We start from the raw sequence: 20,279 nt of genomic DNA, 5'->3' as shown, positions 1-20,279 counted from the left end.
ATCACACTGGTTAAGTAGACTATTAACGGAGGTTTAGTTTTAACTTTACCTTAGTTAACATTTAGGTGTCCTAATTCACCGATTAAATTAATTAGGTGGCGACTCCTTAAAACAAAATAAATAGGAATCACCAATACGTCATACTCCTAAATCAACCCGGGTTAAAATGGGGTGTGACATTGGGCACTACATAATCAATACAGTCTAGCCATGTTCAAGATGATGAAACAGGTTTTTATAAAGGAATGTCATTCAAGAACAAGGAAGAACTAGCCACTTGGCTGAAACTTGCTTGCTTGAAGAAAGATTTAGAATCAAGAAGGTGATTAATTTGCGTACTGTGTATTGCTTCATATGTGTACATCTGGAGTGCAAGTGGTGGCTGAGGGCTGTGAAGCTTTTAAGTTCTGACAATTTTTTTATCAGAACTTACATAAAGCATCACACATGTGGTTCTGAGCACATTACAAGCCATAATCCACACGCTACTGCGAAAGTCATTAGTGAATACTTCAAAGATAAGTTTCCTTACGGTAAAGGCCCATCCATAAAAGATATGAATCAATCAATCCGTACAGATTTGGGTTGTAAGGTAAGTTATTGGAAGGTCTGGAAGGGCATGGAGATTGCAAAGGCTTTGACAAGCGGGACACATGAGCACACGTATGCGGTGCTTGATGCATATCGTTATATGCTTCGTTCTGCAAATCCAGGAAGTAAGACGGCATTGAAGGTTGATGAAAATGGGAAGTTCAAGTACTTTTTTGTAGCCTATAAGGCTTGGATGCTTGGTTTTGCGCAAATGAAAAAATTCATAGCTGTCGATGGGACATTCTTGAGGAGCAAGTACGAAGAAGTGTTGTTGTCAGCAGTTACACAAGCTGCGGAGAATCATATTTTTCCAGTGGCATTTTGTGTAGTGGACAAGGAGTGTGATGCTTCGTACAAATAGTTTTTTGAACAAATGAGAAGCTATATAGAGGATACCCTTGAGTTGTGTATAATTTCTGATAGACATCCAAGTATCAAAAAGGCGGTTTCAATTGTCTTCCCTACATGTCATTATGGTTTTTGCATGAGGCACCTAGGGTAAAATTTGAGAACCACCTTTCACAATGGGGCGGTCGTATCTCAATTTTATAAAGCAGCAAAAGTGTACAATATTGATGTCTTCAATGACCATTTCAATCAAATCAGAGATTTGGTTCCTGGGGCCGCCGAACATCTTGAACGTGCTGGATTCCACAGATGGAGCAGGGCATTCTGCCCCTAAATAGGTATTTTCACATTTCTGTTTCCAACAAGTAACGTATCTGCTGCAACTAATAGGTAACTTGTTGCGACACTTGTTGTGATTTTTGACACAGCTGAGCCTCAGCCATATGTTCCAACACTAATATATTTGTTTTGTCAGGTATGATTTTATGACGACAAACATGCTGAGTCGGTGCACTCAATGTTCAATGTTGAAAGAGAATTTCTCATTACTGATCTATTTGATTCCATAAACAGGAGGTTTACTGAGAAATTTCATGAGAGGCGTATGGAGTTCATCGACTCACCAACCATCTTTGTTCCCTTAATGAAAAAAAATATCAAAATTTGTCAACTTGGGTAATAAGTTATTGGCCCATCAAATTTCCAACTACAAGTTCAGCGTCATCGGCCACGATTCAGTTGCAACAGTCGATCTGCAAAGAAGATCTTGTACTTGTAGAGTTTTTGACCTGGACAAAATACCTTGTCCACATGCTATGGCAGCACTTCGAGTCCAATATGGTGAAGACTTTGGAAGGCGGATTTATGACTACTCATCTCCATATTATAGGGTGGAGAATTACATAATTGCATACTGTGAGGAAATGAATCCTGTGCCTTTTGAAGAATCTTGGGAAGTTCCTATGGAGATTTTAGAGAGAGAAATACCTCTTCCACATGTTGATCCGAGCAAACCGGGAAGAAGACAGACAAAGAGGAGGCGTGGAATCGGGGAATCACTTGCAACGAGGAAAAACAAATGCTCTATATGCAAAATAGCTGGCCATAAAAAACTACATGCCCAAATCGAATTGTTCCCTAGTTGTTAAATTTGTAATGTCTTGTAATAATAATTACTATTGTTTGTGTTTGTGAAATTGGACTTTATGACATTTTTATGTTGTTTCTGTTAATAAAATTGTTTTAAATGATATGTTGATCTTGCTTAAATCACCAACGTATGTTTTGCGGTTTTGCAATTTCTGAACAGTTTTCACCAAGTAAAAATTCTGTTGCAACAGCTGTGTAACTTGTTGAGATTTTGCCAACCAGATTATGTACTTGTTGCAGCAACTAACTTAACTTAGTTTTTCAACAAGTGACATGACTTGTTACAGTAAGTTCCTATAGTGTTTTGAGTTTTTACAACAAATGGAATGAGTTGTTGCAGAAAGTCCTTAACTTGTTTCATCCAACAAATAGAATGAGTTGTTTCATCCAACAAGTGATATGACCTGTTCAACAGCTATGTTACCTGCTGCAACAGATTATGTACTTATTGCAACAGGTTAAACAACTGCTGCAACAGATTATGCAATTGCTGCAACAAATTATGTACTTGTTGCAGCAGATTATGTAATTGCTGCAACAGATTATGCAATTGCTGCAGCAGATTATGTAATTGCTGCAACAGATCATGAAATTGCTGCAACAACTAGGATATAAGTCACATATGTTTAATTATTAACAGAGGGAACCAATGATATTTAGTGTTAAACAAAAGGATTCAATGATATTTAGTGATCAATATATTTATCTTCTAAGATCCTTAATGGATTAGACGGTAATTTCATTGATTTGACGGGAAATTCTAAGCGTATACTTCCCAAATCGAGCGATCGTTGGTGTAATTTGATGAGAACTACTTGATTCACCAATATTTAGGTGTAAAATACGAAAATCCAATGATATTTATTGTTTATTAAATGTTCCTAACCAATTTGATGATATTCTGAGTCAGGACATATGATCAACTAAGCGTATACTTCCCAAATTGAGTGATCGTTGGTGTAATTTGATGAGAACTACTTGATTCACCCATATTTAGGTGTAAACAACGAAAACCAATGATACTTATTATTTACTAAATGTGAAGATTTTAAACAGGTTACTCATCCGTTACAACAGATAATGCACTTGTTGCAACATATTATTAACTTGTTGCAACAACTAACCCATCTGTTGCAACAGATTACAAACTTATTGCAACAGATGGGTTAGTTGTTGCAATTTCTTCAACAATTGAAAGATTTGTTGCAACAACTGACTCATCTGTTGCAACAGATGGTTCTAACTTGTTGCAACAGATTATCAACTTGTTGCAACTTCTAAAACAACAGTTAGATTTATCATAACAACTAACCCATATGTTGCAACAACTGAACCATCTGTTGCAACAAATTTACATCTTGTTGCAACAACTGACTTATCTGTTGCAACAAATCACAAACTTGTTGCAACAGATTATCAACTTGTTGCAACTTCTAAAACAACAGTTAGATTTATCGCAACAACTAACCCATATATTGTAACAACTGAACCATCTGTTGCAATAAATTTACATCTTGTTGCAACAACTGACTCATCTGTTGCAACAGATTACAAACTTGTTGCAACAGATTATCAACTTGTTGCAACTTTTAAAACAGTAGTTAGATTTATCGCAATAACTAACCCATATGTTGCAACAACTGAACCATCTGTTGCAACAAATTTACATCTTGTTGCAACAACTGACTCATCTGTTGCAACAGATTACAAACTTGTTGCAACAGATGGGTTAGTCGTTGCAACTTCTTCAACATCAGTTAGATTTGTCGCAACAACTGACCCATATGTTGCAACACCTGAACCATCTGTTGCAACAAATTACACACTTGTTGCAACAACTTACTCATCCGTTGCAACATATTAAAAACTTGTTGTAACAGATGGGTCAGTAGTTGCAACTTCTTCAACAGCTGTTAGATTTTGTGACTTGTTTAAAATTACTGAAACCGCTGAACATAATGTATTGAACACATCATAAATAATGAACACTTAATATATACTTAACAAAATGTCTTAGAAAAGTACTGAACACCTAATATATACTTAAAAGCAATTGACCACGAACCACATGCCCTACCAGTGACATTGCGAGGGAGATTCTGTAGCCTATTGAATTCCCATGATTCATTGAGTAGCTTTGCAGGAAAGTGTGCGAACATTCCACTCTGTTGCAATAACTTGGGCCACAATTCCATTACCGGCTCCATGAAACAAAAGAAATCAGATTCTTCATAGACAGGAACGTTGCAGTCATACACATTTACCACTCCCTCTTCAATCATGAACACGAGAGTGACAAAATGTGTGGCATTAATATTCATCATTATTAAAACCCTCTTTGCACCAGCCCATGAACAACCTCGCGGGTAGGGTCTGACACCCCTACAATAATCGACCATATCATCATCCCACTTGAATTCAGCATGTCTAACCTTCAGAGACACGACATTTGGAACTGTACTCTCTTTTGTCAATTCTGCGTACCTCTTGGATATGTTGTTGTAAAAGTTGAGGTCTAGGATTATGTCAGTGGAATCATAGTACTTAGGGAAATTGATTTGCCTCATACGCATTAGAAGCAGGACTTTATCTACATACTAAAGTAAAAGTAGTAAAACAATTAGTTACTTGGTGCAATAGATTCAACAGATTATCTACTTGTTGCAACAGCTAGTTAACTTGGTGCAGCAGATTCAACAAAATAAAGGAACTGTTGCAACAACTAGTTAACTTTTTGCAACAGATTATCTACTTGTTGCAACAACATACTGAATTAGATAGATATATACAAGTGTTGAAACTTACCCAATCCTCCCACCAAATTTCCATGCTTGTCAGAGCCTTGAAGTCTGCTGCTCTAAATTCATGCATTGAGTACATGATTCTCCCACTCTTTTTGGATTTGATTGCAGTCTCAACCTTTTTCTTTCTTTGGGCATGTACAGGCTTGAAAATGTCCACATTCTTTAGCACTTTTGGCCCAACATCAAGAAGAGGAGTCTCAATTGACTTACTAGGAGTAGCAACAGATCTTCTTGATCTAATTGATGCAAGTGCCTTGGCAATTGATTTGCCCCTCCTCCGAGCATGAATAGGAGTATAAGGTGAGGAAAGATTCTTTGATGGTTTGATACCCCTCTTGGATATCAATCTCTGCATAGAAGTGTTTGTGGCCTCTTGGGCCTGCACCAATTCCTCCACCTTTCTAATCAAATTATCCATTTTGTCCTTGCAAATGGTGCACTCACAAGCACATGAGGGCACCTTAGAAGTACCGGCATCAATATCAACAAATCTTCTACCACTCAATCCACCACCACTAAAATTACCACCAAATCCGGAAAAATCACTCAATCCAGAAACTGGAGTAAATCCATCAATATTAGCATCATCATCTCTTAATTTTCCCCAGCAATACTTGCTGGGACATCATCACCAACACTACCACCAATATCAACATCAGCATCAACAGGCTGAACAACACCACCAACAGCATCAGCACCACCAACAGCGTCAACAGCAACATCACCACCAGCACCAACAACAACATAACCACCACCACCTGATACAACATAATCAACCCTAGTAATGGCTGTCACTCCAGCCAATTCCCCTTTGAACCCATCAATCAGTCTATTGTTGGGACAAGCCATGGGTTCACAACCTACAACAAAAAAATAGATATATCATAATGGTGCTAAATTATAAAAAGCAAAACCTATTTAAAATAAGTTAACAGGTTGTTGCAAAAGGTTACACATCTGTTGGGCAATATCCAATAGATAGGTAACTTGTTGCAACAGGTATCTCATCTGTTGGAAAATTTCCAACAGATGGGTAACTTGTTGCAGTAGGTTGCTCATCTGTTGGATATTGTACAACAGATTAGTAATTTGTTGCAACAGATTATTGTAATTATTGTAAAAACTTACTGTAACAGATTCAGAAGTTATCAAATTAGTAAATAAAGTGATATGTTGCAACAACTGTGGTACTTGTTGGAAATTGTCCAACAGATTGTCAACTTGTTGCAGCAGATTTATCATCTGTTGGACATTTTCCAACAGATGGGTAACTTGTTTCAGCAAGTTACTCATCTATTGTAAAAACCTAGTTGCATGTTATAACAGATTCATCTGTTGGGTAACTTGTTACAATAGGTTAATTATCTGTTGGACATTGTCCAATAGATGCATAACTTGTTGCAACAAATGCATGTGTTGTTGCAGCAAATTATAAAAGCTGTTGCAACACCTAGTCATCTGTTGTGTTCTAATGCTTACAGCTTCCTTAGGGGGATTGAAAAGGTCAACACTCAATTTTGTGTTGTTCTTGGAAGTGAGCCATCTAAGAATTCTTGGATAGGTAACTTCTTTGGAGTATTCCTTGACTTGATACCTGAGGTGAGGAATGACTTCAAATGCCCAAGCCTAGAAAAAAAGATGCCATTAAAACTCAAAATAGTGATTGAAATAATTTAAAAAAAAGGGTAAAACATTAAAGAAAATTTACCATGAAAGCCCAAGGGAAGCCATATAGGTTTTGTGTCTTCCCCGTTGGCTTCAAATCCTTCATCAAATATTCAACAGTCAAGCTAAAGCTTTGAAAACCCCCGGCATAGTTGTTGAAGGCATCATAGTCCTCAACATGTTTAATCAATCCAAGCGGTATGTTGTAGTTTACGTCTCTTGCCCAAAGAACACTATGCACAAATCAAACTAAGCACAGTGCCTCTTTGTGCTTTTTTGAGAAAGTTTTGGACTCCAAGTCTTGCAACAATTTCTTTTGAGTGTAGCTCTTTCCCACTAAGTTTACCAAAGAGACATCATTCTTAGCTTTGGAACCCTTAGCTTTCTTGTCTACCTTGGGCGTCCGGGCTGGCTTGGTTAATACAATAGTAGGAAGAGGCTCACAAGGATAACATCTCAATCCGGTAACTATGACAAACTTCTTCATGCCAAAGCAAACCGACATGCCACAGTAATTGATCCGAATCTCATCCTTTCTATCAGAAATAATCTTACGCTTCAAAAGCTCAGAAACCATTGTCATTTGAAATCGGGCACCGTTATCTTCAGGCAAATCTAAATAGAGCCCAAAGCAGCTAGACCTAAAGAAATTCTCCAACCCCTGCTGTCGGAGAATGCCCCTGAAGGTGTCAAAGCCCTTGCCCATGGTTGATCTAACCACAAAATTACCAGACAAATCCTTATTTCCATTCAGCTGCATCGTCACGCCGTACTTTTCGATGCTGAAACTCTTGACGACCTCCTCAATCGAAGGTCTATTGGGATCTGTGGCAATACTAGAAGACTCAACAAGATTGGCATCCACATTATGTTTCCTTTTTCTTCTTAACTCAGCCAAGATCTGATCTGTTGATTCTTCTTCTTTTTCATTACCATTTTCAGTTTCTGCATCTTCTTCACCTCCTTTATGCCCTTCAGCTCCTTCATCCCCTTTTTATTTATCTCCTTCTTCTTCATCTCCTTCTTCTTCATCTCCTTCAGCATTTTCTTCATGTTCTTCATCTCCTTTAACAGATTTTTCATTATCTTTTTCACTTTCTTCTCTAGTTTCTTCACTTTGTTCATTTTTATCACTTTCTTCTTCATGCCCAACAGAGGTTTCGTGGGTTTCCTCTCTTTCTGAAGCCCCAGTTTCACTAACTCTTTCCTTATTTGTTGATTGAAAAATAGCAGTCACAAGTTTAGCTCTTTTACTACTTTCTCCCTCAGTTGGTTTCTCTCCTTTTTCGTTTAACTGGAGCCATTTTATCTACACACAGGAGATAGAAAAACAGTTTTAATTGATTAGTGCAACATTCAAAGTAAAAAGGGAAAAAGAATATGTTGCAACAAGTAATCAGTTGTTGCAACAGATTAATAATATGTTGCAACAAATTACGAAGCTGTTGCAACAACTTATTACTTGTTGCAGCAGAATCTTAATCTGTTGGAAATACAAAAAACAGTTGCAACAGCTTAGCAACTGTTTTGATTTTTTACAACAGCTTGTTAATATGCTACAACAACTGCTTCAGTTGCTGCAAAAACCTCAACAATTGTTTTGATTTTATCCAGCAGCTGTTGGATAAAATCAAAACTTTTCCTAAACCATAGCATGACAGCAACAACAACAACAAAACATCTAAATTTAACTGCAAAACATCTATATTTCACTACAAACACACAACCATCACAAATCTCACTCACAACTTAAACAAAATACACCAAATAGGATTTTTTTTAACCATGCAACCTCAGCAGATGTTTGCAACTGTCAAACAAGTGCTGAATTTGCTGCAACAGCAATAACAACTACAAAAACATCTAAATTTAACTACAAAACGTCTATATTTCACTACAAACACACAACCACCACAAATCTCACTCACAACTTAAACAAAATACACCAAACCATGCAACCTCAGCAGATGTTTGCAACTATCAAGCAAGTGCTGAATTTGCTGCAACAGGTAACCTCAGTTGTTGGAAAACATCAACAAAATTACAAGCCTTTTTTTTCGAAACAACAAGGAGAAGAACAAAAACAACACCAAAAACCATAATTTCACAACCACAACCACTATTTACAAACTCACAAACTCCAACAAGTGCAACAAATATACGAAACTACAACAAAACAAACAAAATTCAAGAAAAACCCATGCTCTTCTTCATCTTCTCTAACCAAAATCATCATTTTCACACTCTGATTTCAAAACCCTAACTTTTGAACCAAGTGAAAAAAAAAGTTTACCTGAGAATAAATAGACAAGCAATAGCAATGGAGAGAGAGAGAGAGAGAGAGAGAGAAATGAGTCATAGCAGTAGCAATGGAGAGAGAGAAACCAACAACAACAATGGTGGTCACCGGTCGCCGGTTTTTTACAGCAGAAATGGAGAGAGAGAGAGACAAAGACAAACTGAAGAACTGCTTTTTTTTTTTTTTTGAAATAAAATGAAGAAGTAGTTGGGGTCGTGGGTTGGAAGGAGTTTTTGTAGAATGTGTATGGGTTGGAACAAGTTTTTGTATAATGTGTATGGGCTTTTGTGTATTTTGTAAAAGATTATAAATTTTAAAAATTATAATTCAGTTCCAATTTAAGTTAATCATATTTTTAAGACAAGTTTAACCTTACCATTTCTAATTATGGGACTTTTTTGTCACAAGTAAGTTAAATCTTCCATAAACTGAGGAATAAAAAGATAAAACGGAGAGAGTCAAACATTTGACAGCAACAAAAGAAAAGCCTTAGGAGAGTAGAGAGTAGAGAGAGAGAGAGAGAATGAAAGGAGGGAAAAAGAAAAGCTCAGGTATTCAGGCAGCTACAGACACCCCTAAGCCACCGGCTGAACCCGCCGGGGCTGGAGAAGCTTCTGAGCATGAAAAGAGAGATGAATACGCCGCCAGCGACGGCGAGGAAGAAGAAGAAGAAGAAGAAGATGAAGATGAGGAAGAAAAGACGTATGAAGAGCTTCAGATAGAACAAGTTGATGTTGGTGAAGCTGAGACTGAAAGACCTAAACTTGCTGAAGGCTTTTACGAGATTGAAGCTGTTCGCAGAAAGAGAGTACGAAAGGTGACTTTTTTCTTCTTTCTTTTTCCCTGTTACTTTATTTATTTATCCGGATTTTTGGGCATTAATTTCTCTGATTTTCTTATGGATTTGGGAATCTTGGAAATGCTCTGCAATACTGACAGGGTCAAGTTCAGTATTTGATTAAATGGTAAGTACGACTATATCTTCCTACTTTGTTCCCCCATGTTTTTTTCCCCTTCTTTTAACCTGTTCTTGGTACTTGCGTCGTTGTGCCGAGTTTCTATTGGAAACAGTCTCCCTACCTACCCTCCCTAGACCCGACTTTGTGGGTATGTTGTTGGTAACTACTCCTATATACTCCCTCACGTTCACTTTTACTTGTCTGCTGTGGACTTTGCACACTCTTAAGAAATAATAAATGAAGTGCATAATATACCCCTATTAATTGGTGTATATTTTTAGTGGTTTTGGAAAGTGACTTCAAATGAGTAATTAATACAATGGGTAAAACGGGAAAAAAAAAAAATTGTCTTCTCTTGATATGCTAAAAGTGACAAGTAAAGTGCAAATGTATTTTTGGAATACTGAAATTTAGCTTTTGTTGTAGTTTTTGGTTCCAAGTTTCCATCTTTGGAAGTTTGTAGGTGATAGCTCCCACAGGGACAGCCCAGTGGCTAAGAGCCTGCCATTCGGACTGTAGTGCACGAGTTCACTTCATGGTCATCACTGTCCAGTCGTTTTTCTTTCACGCTTCACTATGTGAGGTAGTAGGTGATAGATGTTATTATTGGTGTTTTTGTTCAGGCGTGGCTGGCCGGAGACGGAAAATACATGGGAACCTGTGAAGAATCTGATGTCCTGTTCTGATGTTATTGATGCATTTGAAGAGAGGTTTCTTCTATTTTATAATCCCTTGTTTTGTGTTCCTTATACTGATTAGTTTACAGCAGATAGTTCTCTTGCTAATCTTAGGTAACATTCTTGATCTGTTTTCCTTTTCACTTTGAAGCTCGCAGTCGGGGAAACAACGATCAACGCGCAAGCGTAAGCGGAAGGTTGGGGCTACACAGACTCAACCCAAGAAAAAGCAACAGCAACAGCAGCAGTCTTCCCCGGCAGCTGCTACATATAATGTGCCAGCAGTGAAGGTTAGGATAATTGAGGAGCCTACACCCTCACCTCTTCCGAGTGGTTTGAAGTCTACGAATCGTGTGAACAATATTGGTGGCGTATTGAACAGCAAAGTAGACAAAGTGGTGAATGAAACTGATTTGAGATTGTGTTTCTCTTTAGAAGAGACTGGAGAGCAAAATGAGTTGAATTTGAAGCTGAGTGAATTAAAAGGATCAACTTCAACCAATGAGAACCCTATGGATAGATCTGGTAATGGTCTCTCAAATGGATTTGCTAAGGTCAATGGTGCAGAATCCAATCAATCTGATCGCTGCACTGGGGCTAAAAAGAGGAAATCTGGTTCTGTTCGGAGATTTAAACAGGATACTACCTCAGCTGTGGTGGATGATGTCCAAGATGCTTTAGCAGGTGGTGCGTTGGCTACTTTTCTGCAGGAAGGAAGTCACAATCATGAATTTGTGGGCAGCGACTTGGTTTGTAGAAATAAGCCTGACGATTCCAACGATGCATATACCATTACGCAACTTATCAAGCCTATTAGCTACTCAGCATCTTTATCCAATGATGTGCAGGATGTCTCAGTGACCTTTCGTGCCAAGAGGTTTGTGAGTTAAAACCTACATTTCTATTTTCTGTGTTTGCCAGTTAACTTTGTCAATATGTGTGTTGTGGTTCTGTGATACTTAGGATGTGCAAAATTTTAACTTTTCATTTATTTCTTTATAAGTCAAAATAATTTCATTGATATTAAACCACTACACTGTCACTATAAATTCGGAATCACATCAAACTTCACAAGAAATTTTGATCCAACTACATATACTGTAAGGAATGTCCTTTTACACAAACACATAGGAAGCAGCAGGAACTTTACTCTGCACGGGGACTTTAAACCCCCAAAAAATGACAGAGGAGCACTCATCTGCAACTTCTTCTAAACGTCCATTTTTCTTAATCTCCAACTTTCTAGTGCATCTTTCATGTTTCTAAGTAGTGCCCATGCCTTTCAAATATAAAAGACACTATGGACCAAATTTCTTTGGGAAGTGAGATTAGCTGATTAAGATTCTTTCTAATGATTATTATTTTAGCATGTTCAGTTATGTAAAGTTTCACATAAATTGAACATTATACAAAGTCCTGTATTAGGTAGTATACAAGGAGTCAAGGTTGAAGGAGTTTACTGATGTCTGGAGTTGCTCCACCCATTGTTTTGAAGTTTTGAATTGGATGTTTAGATTATTTCACATGGTTTTGGTTAGTCCTTTCTTACGCTCAGTAGTTCATATTAAAGTTAATATGTGAACCCAAAGATTGGATTACACGTGTTAATACTACCAGTTTAAAAAAAAAATGGATTACACGTGTGATAAGATGTTGAGTTTTAGGCAGCCCATATTTGGATACAAGGGCATCCGAAGGGTACAACTAAGGGTGTGGTCTAGCAATCGGTGAAGTTGCAATGAGGTGCAGGAGAGACCAAGCTTGGGATTCGGACAAAAGCAAAAATAGTTTTGTGATTTCTTCCTTTCTGCCTAAACTTTAGAGGGTAGGGTTACCTTGTGCTTGTACTTGCGGGTGGTTCAAGTCACCGGTGAAATAATCGAGTAGCATGCAAGTTTCCCCATTATAAAAGAAAAGGGAATCCAAAGAGATTTATAAATATCTCAGGCCACTCTCCATTGTTTGAAGGTTTGGGTTCGATATTTAGATGTTTTCATAAAATATACCAAATCTACTCTTTTCTTTAATTAAGTGAAATATATCAATTCTAATCCAACTTTCGACTCTTTCCATTAAACTGTATCCATGCTTTGTGCTTTGTTTTGGTAACTTGTCCACCAAAATTGTTGTCAGAAAGAAACTTTGTTATGGTCAGGATAAGTCAGATGTTCAGGTCAATTTTCAGTCTTGTCATTCTGTTGTTCCCGGTACATCTGAACTGAATTTTTTTTTTTTCAGTTTTTTTTTCCCACCCCATTTAGGAGGATTGAACTGAATTCAATCCTTTAAGTGGTACTTTTCTAGTTTTTTTTTTTTTTTTTTTTTTTTTTTTTTTAAGTTGTGTAACCTATTATTCTATAACAATAATATAATGTGTGTGTTAAGCTGTTATATGACCTGTGTGATTAATTCCTTCTGTTTTTGTTTTATTCTCTTTTCTTAATGGAGGGATCTTTGAACTTGACAGTTTAGTTCGTGGTCACAGCTTGCTCATACTCTCATTGGCTTTACCAGTTTTGTATACATCTTGCTAAACAATTTAATTATAACTTTTCGATTTGATGATACTTTGCTGATTCTTTTATTAGTTTTTGGTTCACATTATAGCCTTTTTTAATGGTTGCCTACAGGTCGGATGGAAAGGAAATGATGGTGGATAACAAGTTTCTAAAGATGAATAATCCACTTCTGGTAGATGTTGCTCTTTTGTCTCTTATTGTTTCTTGCATCACCAAAAAAAGCAACGATCTTACATTTTCATATGGATTAATAACAATCATTTCTCAGTTTCAAATAAATATGGAAACCTCAAATTTTGTTTTAAAATCAGAATAACCTGATCTTCTGATATAGCGATCAAAATGCTTGCTGTGATCTAATTTTGTAATGGTTCAGAAGTATTGCAATGATAGTGCCTGGAAATCTGAATTAGTAAACTTAATCTTTTCCTCATTGTCTTTATCTGATTAGAGTCTCACTAATTGTTTTGGATTATCACTTTAGATAGATACCTGAACATACTATAATTTGTTAAAATAAACATTATATCATTCTATTTTGTAATTATGGCTATTATTTGACCAATGTGTTGATATACTTCTAACTCCAGTTTCAGGGAATATTTCCTTCAGCTTTACTGAGATGACTCTTGATGGAATTTTTTTGTTTTGTTTGGCAGTTGATAAATTTCTACGAGCAGCATTTGCGATATAATCCTGCTCTATGAGTTGGCTGCAACGAAGGAAAGATAGATGTAGCTCGATTATCTTCTTCTCTTGCCTTATATATAAAATGTTGTAATTTATTTGTTGTAACAAGCTGTAGTGTGTTAACCTATTAAATATATTAGGAAGGTTAGTAAATAGCTTGCTAGAATATATTATGAGGAACTTGTGTTAGGTTTTACTGATTTCTCGTAGCAATATGCTCCAGAGTTCTATCTCGATGTATCACCCTATTCTTCTGTATCATTTAGGTGTGTAAAAACCACTGTGAGTTCCATTCGATAGCTATGGATTTGGATTTTGCAGTGCACGTGTGCAATTGCTTCTTAAGGTTAAGGATATTTTACCATGGCTATTACGCAGCACCTAATGTTTTTTATACAAAGTTCAAGTAGTTGTAAGTGTACAAAGGAAAAGGAAAAGCGAACAAAACAGATAAAAGAATCATTTTAAGCCGTTTCGAAATTCCATTTCTTGATATTCATGTTGGTGAATCTTTTCTTCTCAGTTGGTTCCAAGGTCATGAAAAGGTGTCAATATTAGAATTTCTTGTTAAAGTTAAATAAGAAGCTATCAAAATTTAGTTGATCCCAATCTTCACATCTTTTGAGATTTTTTTTTTGGTATAATCATTTAATATTCGAAATTCAGTAGTTGATTAATCAAGATTCACACTGCGTAAGGCACGTTAAAAGAGAAAACACTTCCTATCGTGGTTTATCCATTCTCATAGTTTGATTTCGAAACCTCTAGTATAGGGTAGGGGATATTATCCATCCACAATTATTGAAGTATAACATGCAGAGACAGCTTAGGCATCTACAGACATTATCTTCCAAAAGGAAGCATAAGGTGATGTGACCATGATAGTTGCAGCCAAAAGGTCTACTTTATATTCTCCTGTTGGCATGCCAGCAGATTTCATATTTTTTCTAGTCAACTGATACTAACAGGCTAGGTATTTGTGTAGGCCAAATATGGGCAGCATAGGGCCATCACCTGTGATTCCTTCACTAGTAATTGTGTTTCTTAGCTTGCTCATTTTTTGGCCAACAATTTCTAGTATAGGTGGAGGTGCCACAATTCTTCTTCTAGTATTGTTATTTCCTATCTCCTTGACACTTCTTGTATACATGCTGTCAATATTCATTCCTGTAGAAAATATATCCTCTGCTACATATTGGGAAAGCAGTACTGGTTCTGTTGCATATGATGGAGAAGGCTTGTTTGGCGTAGGGACTATGCTCCTAGTTGTCCTCTTCTTCGTTTTGTACAGTTTCTTGGGATGAGTTGTTCTTTTCTTTTCTTCTTCCACATTTCTTAAGATGATGAGAAAAATAACAGAAATTTGTGTTAGAGATGGAATGAAGAGAGCATATAGCAGATCTATAGGCATAAAGAAGAAAATTTGTATTCTGGCTTGTACAAAGACTTGTTTATGATATAGTAAGTTACCATTCCTTGGATCATCAAAGTGCTTGCACCTACATATCAAGAAAAATGTTATGCCCAAAAGTAGCTTGTTTACTCTCTTTAATTCCTCCTGGCTTATTACAATTAAGTCTGCAAATACTGAAGGTAAAGATGGTCTAAGATGTTTTCATCTAATCATTATATATAAATACTGAAATAAAATCATAATTATATATTATATTTGGAAAAGAGTAGAGAAAATCTTGATCATGATATTATAAAAATTGTTTGTTTGATGAAACATACTCTAAAAGCTAGCAACTCTAGCAGTTAAAGGTCGCGATTGTGCTTTGTCAGAGATAGCCACATAGAGATAATGGGAGGAACTTGTGCAATGGTGATGGGTTATGATAGCTGTGCGGTGGTTGAGGGTGGCAGTGGATAAGAGTAACAGTAAAAGGCCACTTCAAATATTAAGTGAAACCAAATAAATGATTGTACAAGGAAAATTACTCGATCTAACTTTTGCCGTGTTTTCAGTAGTGTTTTTTTGATAGTCACTGCTAGTTTTAAGCAATTTTATTAGTTGGACCAAAGAGGTTCCACTTTAGCAAAACTTAAAGAGACTATTTTGTATGCGGATAAGCAAGATATTCCATGGGATTATCTTATTCCCCCTTATATGAGATTGTATTTTAAATTGATGGATTAACATAATCTGGAGATTAACTAATGGAGTACTTATTACGGAATTATTATCGTTATCCCAAGTACCAAACACGCCCTTATAGGATGGTGTTTGACACTTGACACTGTCAATCCAAAACAATGAAGTCACAATAAAACTCCAGATTAACACCCAATCATTAAACAGAAAGCTACTCATTCTCTCTGCAGCTCTTCCTTCAATAGAACCAAAACTCCAACAATGACATCCTACCCAACTCCCATAAACCCGACCCAAACCCGAATAGGATGGATAGGCACTGGCGTTATGGGTGGCGCTATGGCATCTCGCCTCCTCTCCGCTAACTATACCGTCACTATTTACGCTCGCAACCCTTCTAAAATCGCTCACCTTCAATCCCAAGGTGCCCATCTTGTTAATTCCCCAACTGAACTCGCACGTAAAAGCGACGTTATTTTCACTATGTTGGGTCACCCATCAGATGTTCGACAAATTGTCTTAGAGAGTTTAATTCCATTTCTCAACCCCAATACTGTCCTCATTGATCATACAAGCAGCCACCCGGTTCTTGCTAAGGAAATTTACGATGCTGCACGTGAGAAGGACTCTTGGGGTGTTGATGCTCCCGTGTCGGGTGGAGATATCGGGGCGAAAGAAGGGAAATTGGCGATTTTCGCGGGTGGAAATGAGGATGTGGTGAAGTGGTTAAACCCTTTGTTTGATGTGTTGGGAAAGGCGACTTTTGTTGGTGGACCGGGGAAGGGGCAGAGCTGTAAAATAGCGAATCAGATTGTCGTTGGAGCGAATTTGTTGGGGTTGAGTGAAGGGTTGGTGTTTGCAGAGAAGGCGGGGTTGGATAAGAGGGAATTTGTGGAGGCAGTGAAGGGAGGAGCGGCGGGGTCTATGGTTATGGAGTTGTTTGGGGAGAGGATGATTGGGAGGGATTTTAGGCCCGGTGGATTTACGGAGTATATGGTGAAGGATTTGGGAATGGGATTAGATGTTGGAGCGGAGGAGGGTGATGATGTTGTTGTGTTGCCTGGTGCTGCGTTGAATAAGCAGCTGTTTTCTGCTATGGTTGCTAATGGAGATGGGAAGCTTGGTACTCAAGGGCTTATTACTGTTATAGAGAGGATGAATGGCAAGTGACATCTTGAAATGTTGATCTTGTGCCAATGTTCTTGTTGACGTGGGCAGATATGTTGGTGAGTTTGGATTTGGCTATTTGAATATGTCCCTCATTGAAGATGCTTAGTAAATATAAGAATAGTCTGACAAAACCTTGCTGGTATTGGCCTCACACTGTTTGCTATACTTGCCAGAAGGAATAAATATATATATTGGGCCATATGTTCTTGACAATTGATGGCTTTAGGCTGATAACTTTCCAGTTTAATGGTTCCTATACTAGTCGGTTATATGCTGTACTTAATTTTCAGTTCATGCTTAAAACCACTCCTTGCTGTTTGAGATTTGGTATCATATACATTCTTAGGCCCCGTTTGGACATGGTTTCAAACCATGTTTGGACATACAATTTAGATATTTCAAGTTGTATTTTCTCTTATAGATATAAAAACTCCACAAATTGTGAAAACTATCAAAACATTCTCAATTCTTATACAATCTTACCAAATGAGCAAATCATAGTTTATAACAAAATTAGTACACTACTAGAAGGCTTTTCTAAAAAATGCAACATCAATTAATCAAACTTTACTTCAATAAAATCGAAAATTTTACATGAATAGTAATGTAACTACTATTTAATATAATCTTTCTATATAAATTAAAGGTTGGTAGACATAAATAAAGGTTGATGGGTAATGAGATTGGTAAATGATTGATGGGGGTAATTGTTAAAAATATTTATCAATTTATGGGTCTTTTTTTACAAAATATTAACTTATGGGTTAAATTTTGTATTTTAAAAAGTTGAATTTATGGTTTCAAACCCCAAGTCATGTTTTTTGGACGATTTGGGTTCAAATCATGGTTTCAAATTAGATTTCAAACTATGACTGAAAATTGATGACCAAACGCTGATTTGAAACCATGGTTTCAAAATTGATGGCCAAACGCCTACTTAGAATAATCTCACTAACAGTCTATCAAGTTTGAATATCTCAATTTAGATTTTCAGTCCCAATTACGGACTAAAGTAGTATACCTGTTGTTAATGTGGCACTGGAATGATGAGTTAATACATTTTTTTGTGCGGATTGCCCTTCAAAAGCACTGGTCTTTAATTTTTGCCCCTCAAATCGGTAATCTTAATTTTTGTCCTTCGCCTAATACCTCAAGGTTCGAACCCAGTTTAGTAAAAAAAAAAAAAAGAAGGAATCTCGCAAGACAGGGGTTTGGATTCGCAAGGCAGAGTGCAAAACTCTACCACAGGCAGAGTTTGCAAAACTCTACCTCACATGCAAAACTATGCCTGCAGGTAGAGTTTTGTATTTAAAATTCTACCTGAGGCCTAACTTTGGCCCAAATAGGCCTAACTTTGCTACAAAACTTTAGCATGCAATTTTTTTTCTTTTGACTGAGCTGGGATTCGAACCTCATGGTATTAGGCGAAAGTCAAAAATTAAAGACCACCAATTTGAGAGGCAAAAATAAGAGACCAGTGCCTTTGAAGGGTAATCGTGCAAATGACCGAGTTAATACTGCTGGTTGAAAGGTAAAACTAGAAGGTATGCAGCTTGGTTCAAATATTGCGTATCATGGCCAACGAAATGCAGTAAATAGAATTTCAAAAGCTACCAACTAAAGAATAAAGTTACATAGTTCAAATGGTAAACGAGGAGAGTTAGACCTTCCATGGAACTGTGGAGAAAGAAGAGAGTGACATTGGTTAAGGAAGGGAGAACTCAAGAAAGAGTGAAAATGGAGAAAATGAGCTTTTGATTTCTCTTATCTAGTTGCAGAAGATGATAGCGGATTGAGTTTTGCTATAATGATGTCAAGAACACCGGTACATGAGGTGTTCCCGCGTGGATAAATCATGTTTTACTGGTTTTACATCTTTTAGTGGTCGTTTGGTTTAAGGTATAACATGAGTTATGCCGGTATTAATTTTTATACCACGTTTGGTATAAGGTATAGATTTATCCCGGGATTATTTTATACCTTGTACCAAACGTGGTATAAAAATTAGTGCTGGAATAACTCAACTTATACCTTCTTAACCCACTTATACTGGTATTATTTTATACCATCTTTCAGATGGTATAAAATAATACCAACAGATGGTATAAATTAGTCCCGGGATTGTAATCCCGGGACTATTTTGACCTCAAACCAAACGACCACTTAGAGTTTGTAAAATCATGAAGGCGTCTCGATAATAATGTTGGTAGTGAAATTGAGAAAAATATAATTTGAAAAATTAAAGTAGGTGAAAACAGTTGACGGAATTGTGCTGGGCATGAACTTCGTTTTAAATTAAAAAAAGACTTGCAAATTAAAGATCAACAAGTGAAAATCAATATTTAAGCTTGTAATAAGCTTTTAAATTTTCAGTATTTGCAAATGCAAATACACGCCCATAAGAGCTGATACTTTTTGGTTATTAGAAAATTCTTTTCACTAAAAGGGTGAAACTATACACACAAGTTAGTTTCTTGGCTTAATACATATACAGCCCCTTAAATTTGTTCATTTTTTTCATTTAGACATTTGAACTAAAAGGTTTACCAATTAAACACCGGAACTCATACAATACTGTTTCTATTGAACACAATTTTTGCAGCAACCCAAAATTCTTTACGCGTGAAGTTCAAATGATGCTGATGTGGCAATGTTACAAATTAGAAAATGACACATCAGTTAAAAAAAAAAAAATCCTCCATCTCCCCTAGGACTCCTCTCCCCTAGGACTCCTTCAAAGAACACCCTACTCCGAACTGAGAATACCCTGCCTGCCCACTATAATACCACCAAACAGCAAAACACCCCATTTTTTATTAAACAACTACCCCATAGCAATTCGACTTGGTCACTTCAGTGTATTTCATTTCAGATTCTTTTATACATCTTTCATTGTTATTTTCCAGCAGAATTTTGTACAACAAATCTCGATATTTGTGGATTCATGGGATCAAACTTGTACAAATTTGAATCATGCATACCCAATAAAACCTTCAAAGGATTTATGAATAGGTGTTTCGATGGACGTGGAAGTGGATTATGTGTAAGAAATAAATCCTTTGTGCGGAAGAAAGAAGAAGGTAGCGGTGGTTTTAGGGAGAAGTGAGGTGACTGCTGCTTTTTCTTTTTTCTTTCAGTAACCATTAATTTACCCTTACTGGGATATTTTATTGATAATAATAAAAGGCAATATTTACCTAAGTTTGTGAAAACAAAACAGGAAAGACAATTCAAGTGACTGCTTCTTAATTAAATTATAAAGGGACAAATTAAATTTGATATTGCTGCTTCCTAATTATCCATTGCAATTTTG

General features: G+C 36.7%; 2 protein-coding genes across 3 annotated transcripts; both read left to right on the top strand.

Moving 5' to 3' along the window:
- The first annotated feature begins 9,316 nt into the window (after positions 1-9,316).
- LOC132645102 (chromo domain protein LHP1) lies at positions 9,317-14,026 on the top strand. Of its 2 annotated transcripts, XM_060361876.1 has the most exons (6): positions 9,318-9,673; positions 9,796-9,821; positions 10,439-10,525; positions 10,644-11,369; positions 13,123-13,183; positions 13,671-14,026. In XM_060361876.1, exons 1-6 carry the CDS (start codon positions 9,380-9,382, stop codon positions 13,716-13,718), a joined length of 1,242 nt encoding a protein of 413 aa, XP_060217859.1. In that variant the 5' UTR covers positions 9,318-9,379; the 3' UTR covers positions 13,719-14,026. The 2 variants fall into 2 exon arrangements, with proteins under 2 accessions (XP_060217860.1, XP_060217859.1); XM_060361877.1 differs by lacking the exons at positions 13,123-13,183; positions 13,671-14,026 and adding an exon at positions 12,960-13,041 and having other exon boundaries at positions 9,317-9,673.
- A 1,713-nt stretch (positions 14,027-15,739) lies between these two features.
- Positions 15,740-17,372, top strand: LOC132645101 (probable 3-hydroxyisobutyrate dehydrogenase-like 2, mitochondrial). Its single transcript, XM_060361875.1, has one exon. It carries the CDS (start codon positions 16,058-16,060, stop codon positions 16,964-16,966), a length of 909 nt encoding a protein of 302 aa, XP_060217858.1. The 5' UTR covers positions 15,740-16,057; the 3' UTR covers positions 16,967-17,372.
- The last annotated feature ends 2,907 nt before the right edge of the window (positions 17,373-20,279 follow it).

This window comes from Lycium barbarum, chromosome 6 (genome assembly GCF_019175385.1).
Source record: "Lycium barbarum isolate Lr01 chromosome 6, ASM1917538v2, whole genome shotgun sequence".
In the NCBI taxonomy this organism is placed as follows: Eukaryota; Viridiplantae; Streptophyta; class Magnoliopsida; order Solanales; family Solanaceae; genus Lycium; species Lycium barbarum.
Note: the sequence above shows the minus strand (reverse complement) of the source record. Positions and strands in the feature narration are given on the sequence as shown.

What these genes read in the sequence shown, in the direction of transcription:
- LOC132645102 (XM_060361876.1), top strand. Translation starts at nt 9,380, where the DNA reads ATGAAAGGAGGGAAAAAGAAAAGCTCAGGTATTCAGGCAGCTACAGAC. An exon ending in GTTCAGTATTTGATTAAATG is followed by an intron (nt 9,822 to 10,438) that starts GTAAGTACGACT and finishes GTTTTTGTTCAG; the next exon opens with GCGTGGCTGGCCGGAGACGG. An exon ending in ATTGATGCATTTGAAGAGAG is followed by an intron (nt 10,526 to 10,643) that starts GTTTCTTCTATT and finishes TTCACTTTGAAG; the next exon opens with CTCGCAGTCGGGGAAACAAC.
- LOC132645101 (XM_060361875.1), top strand. Translation starts at nt 16,058, where the DNA reads ATGACATCCTACCCAACTCCCATAAACCCGACCCAAACCCGAATAGGA.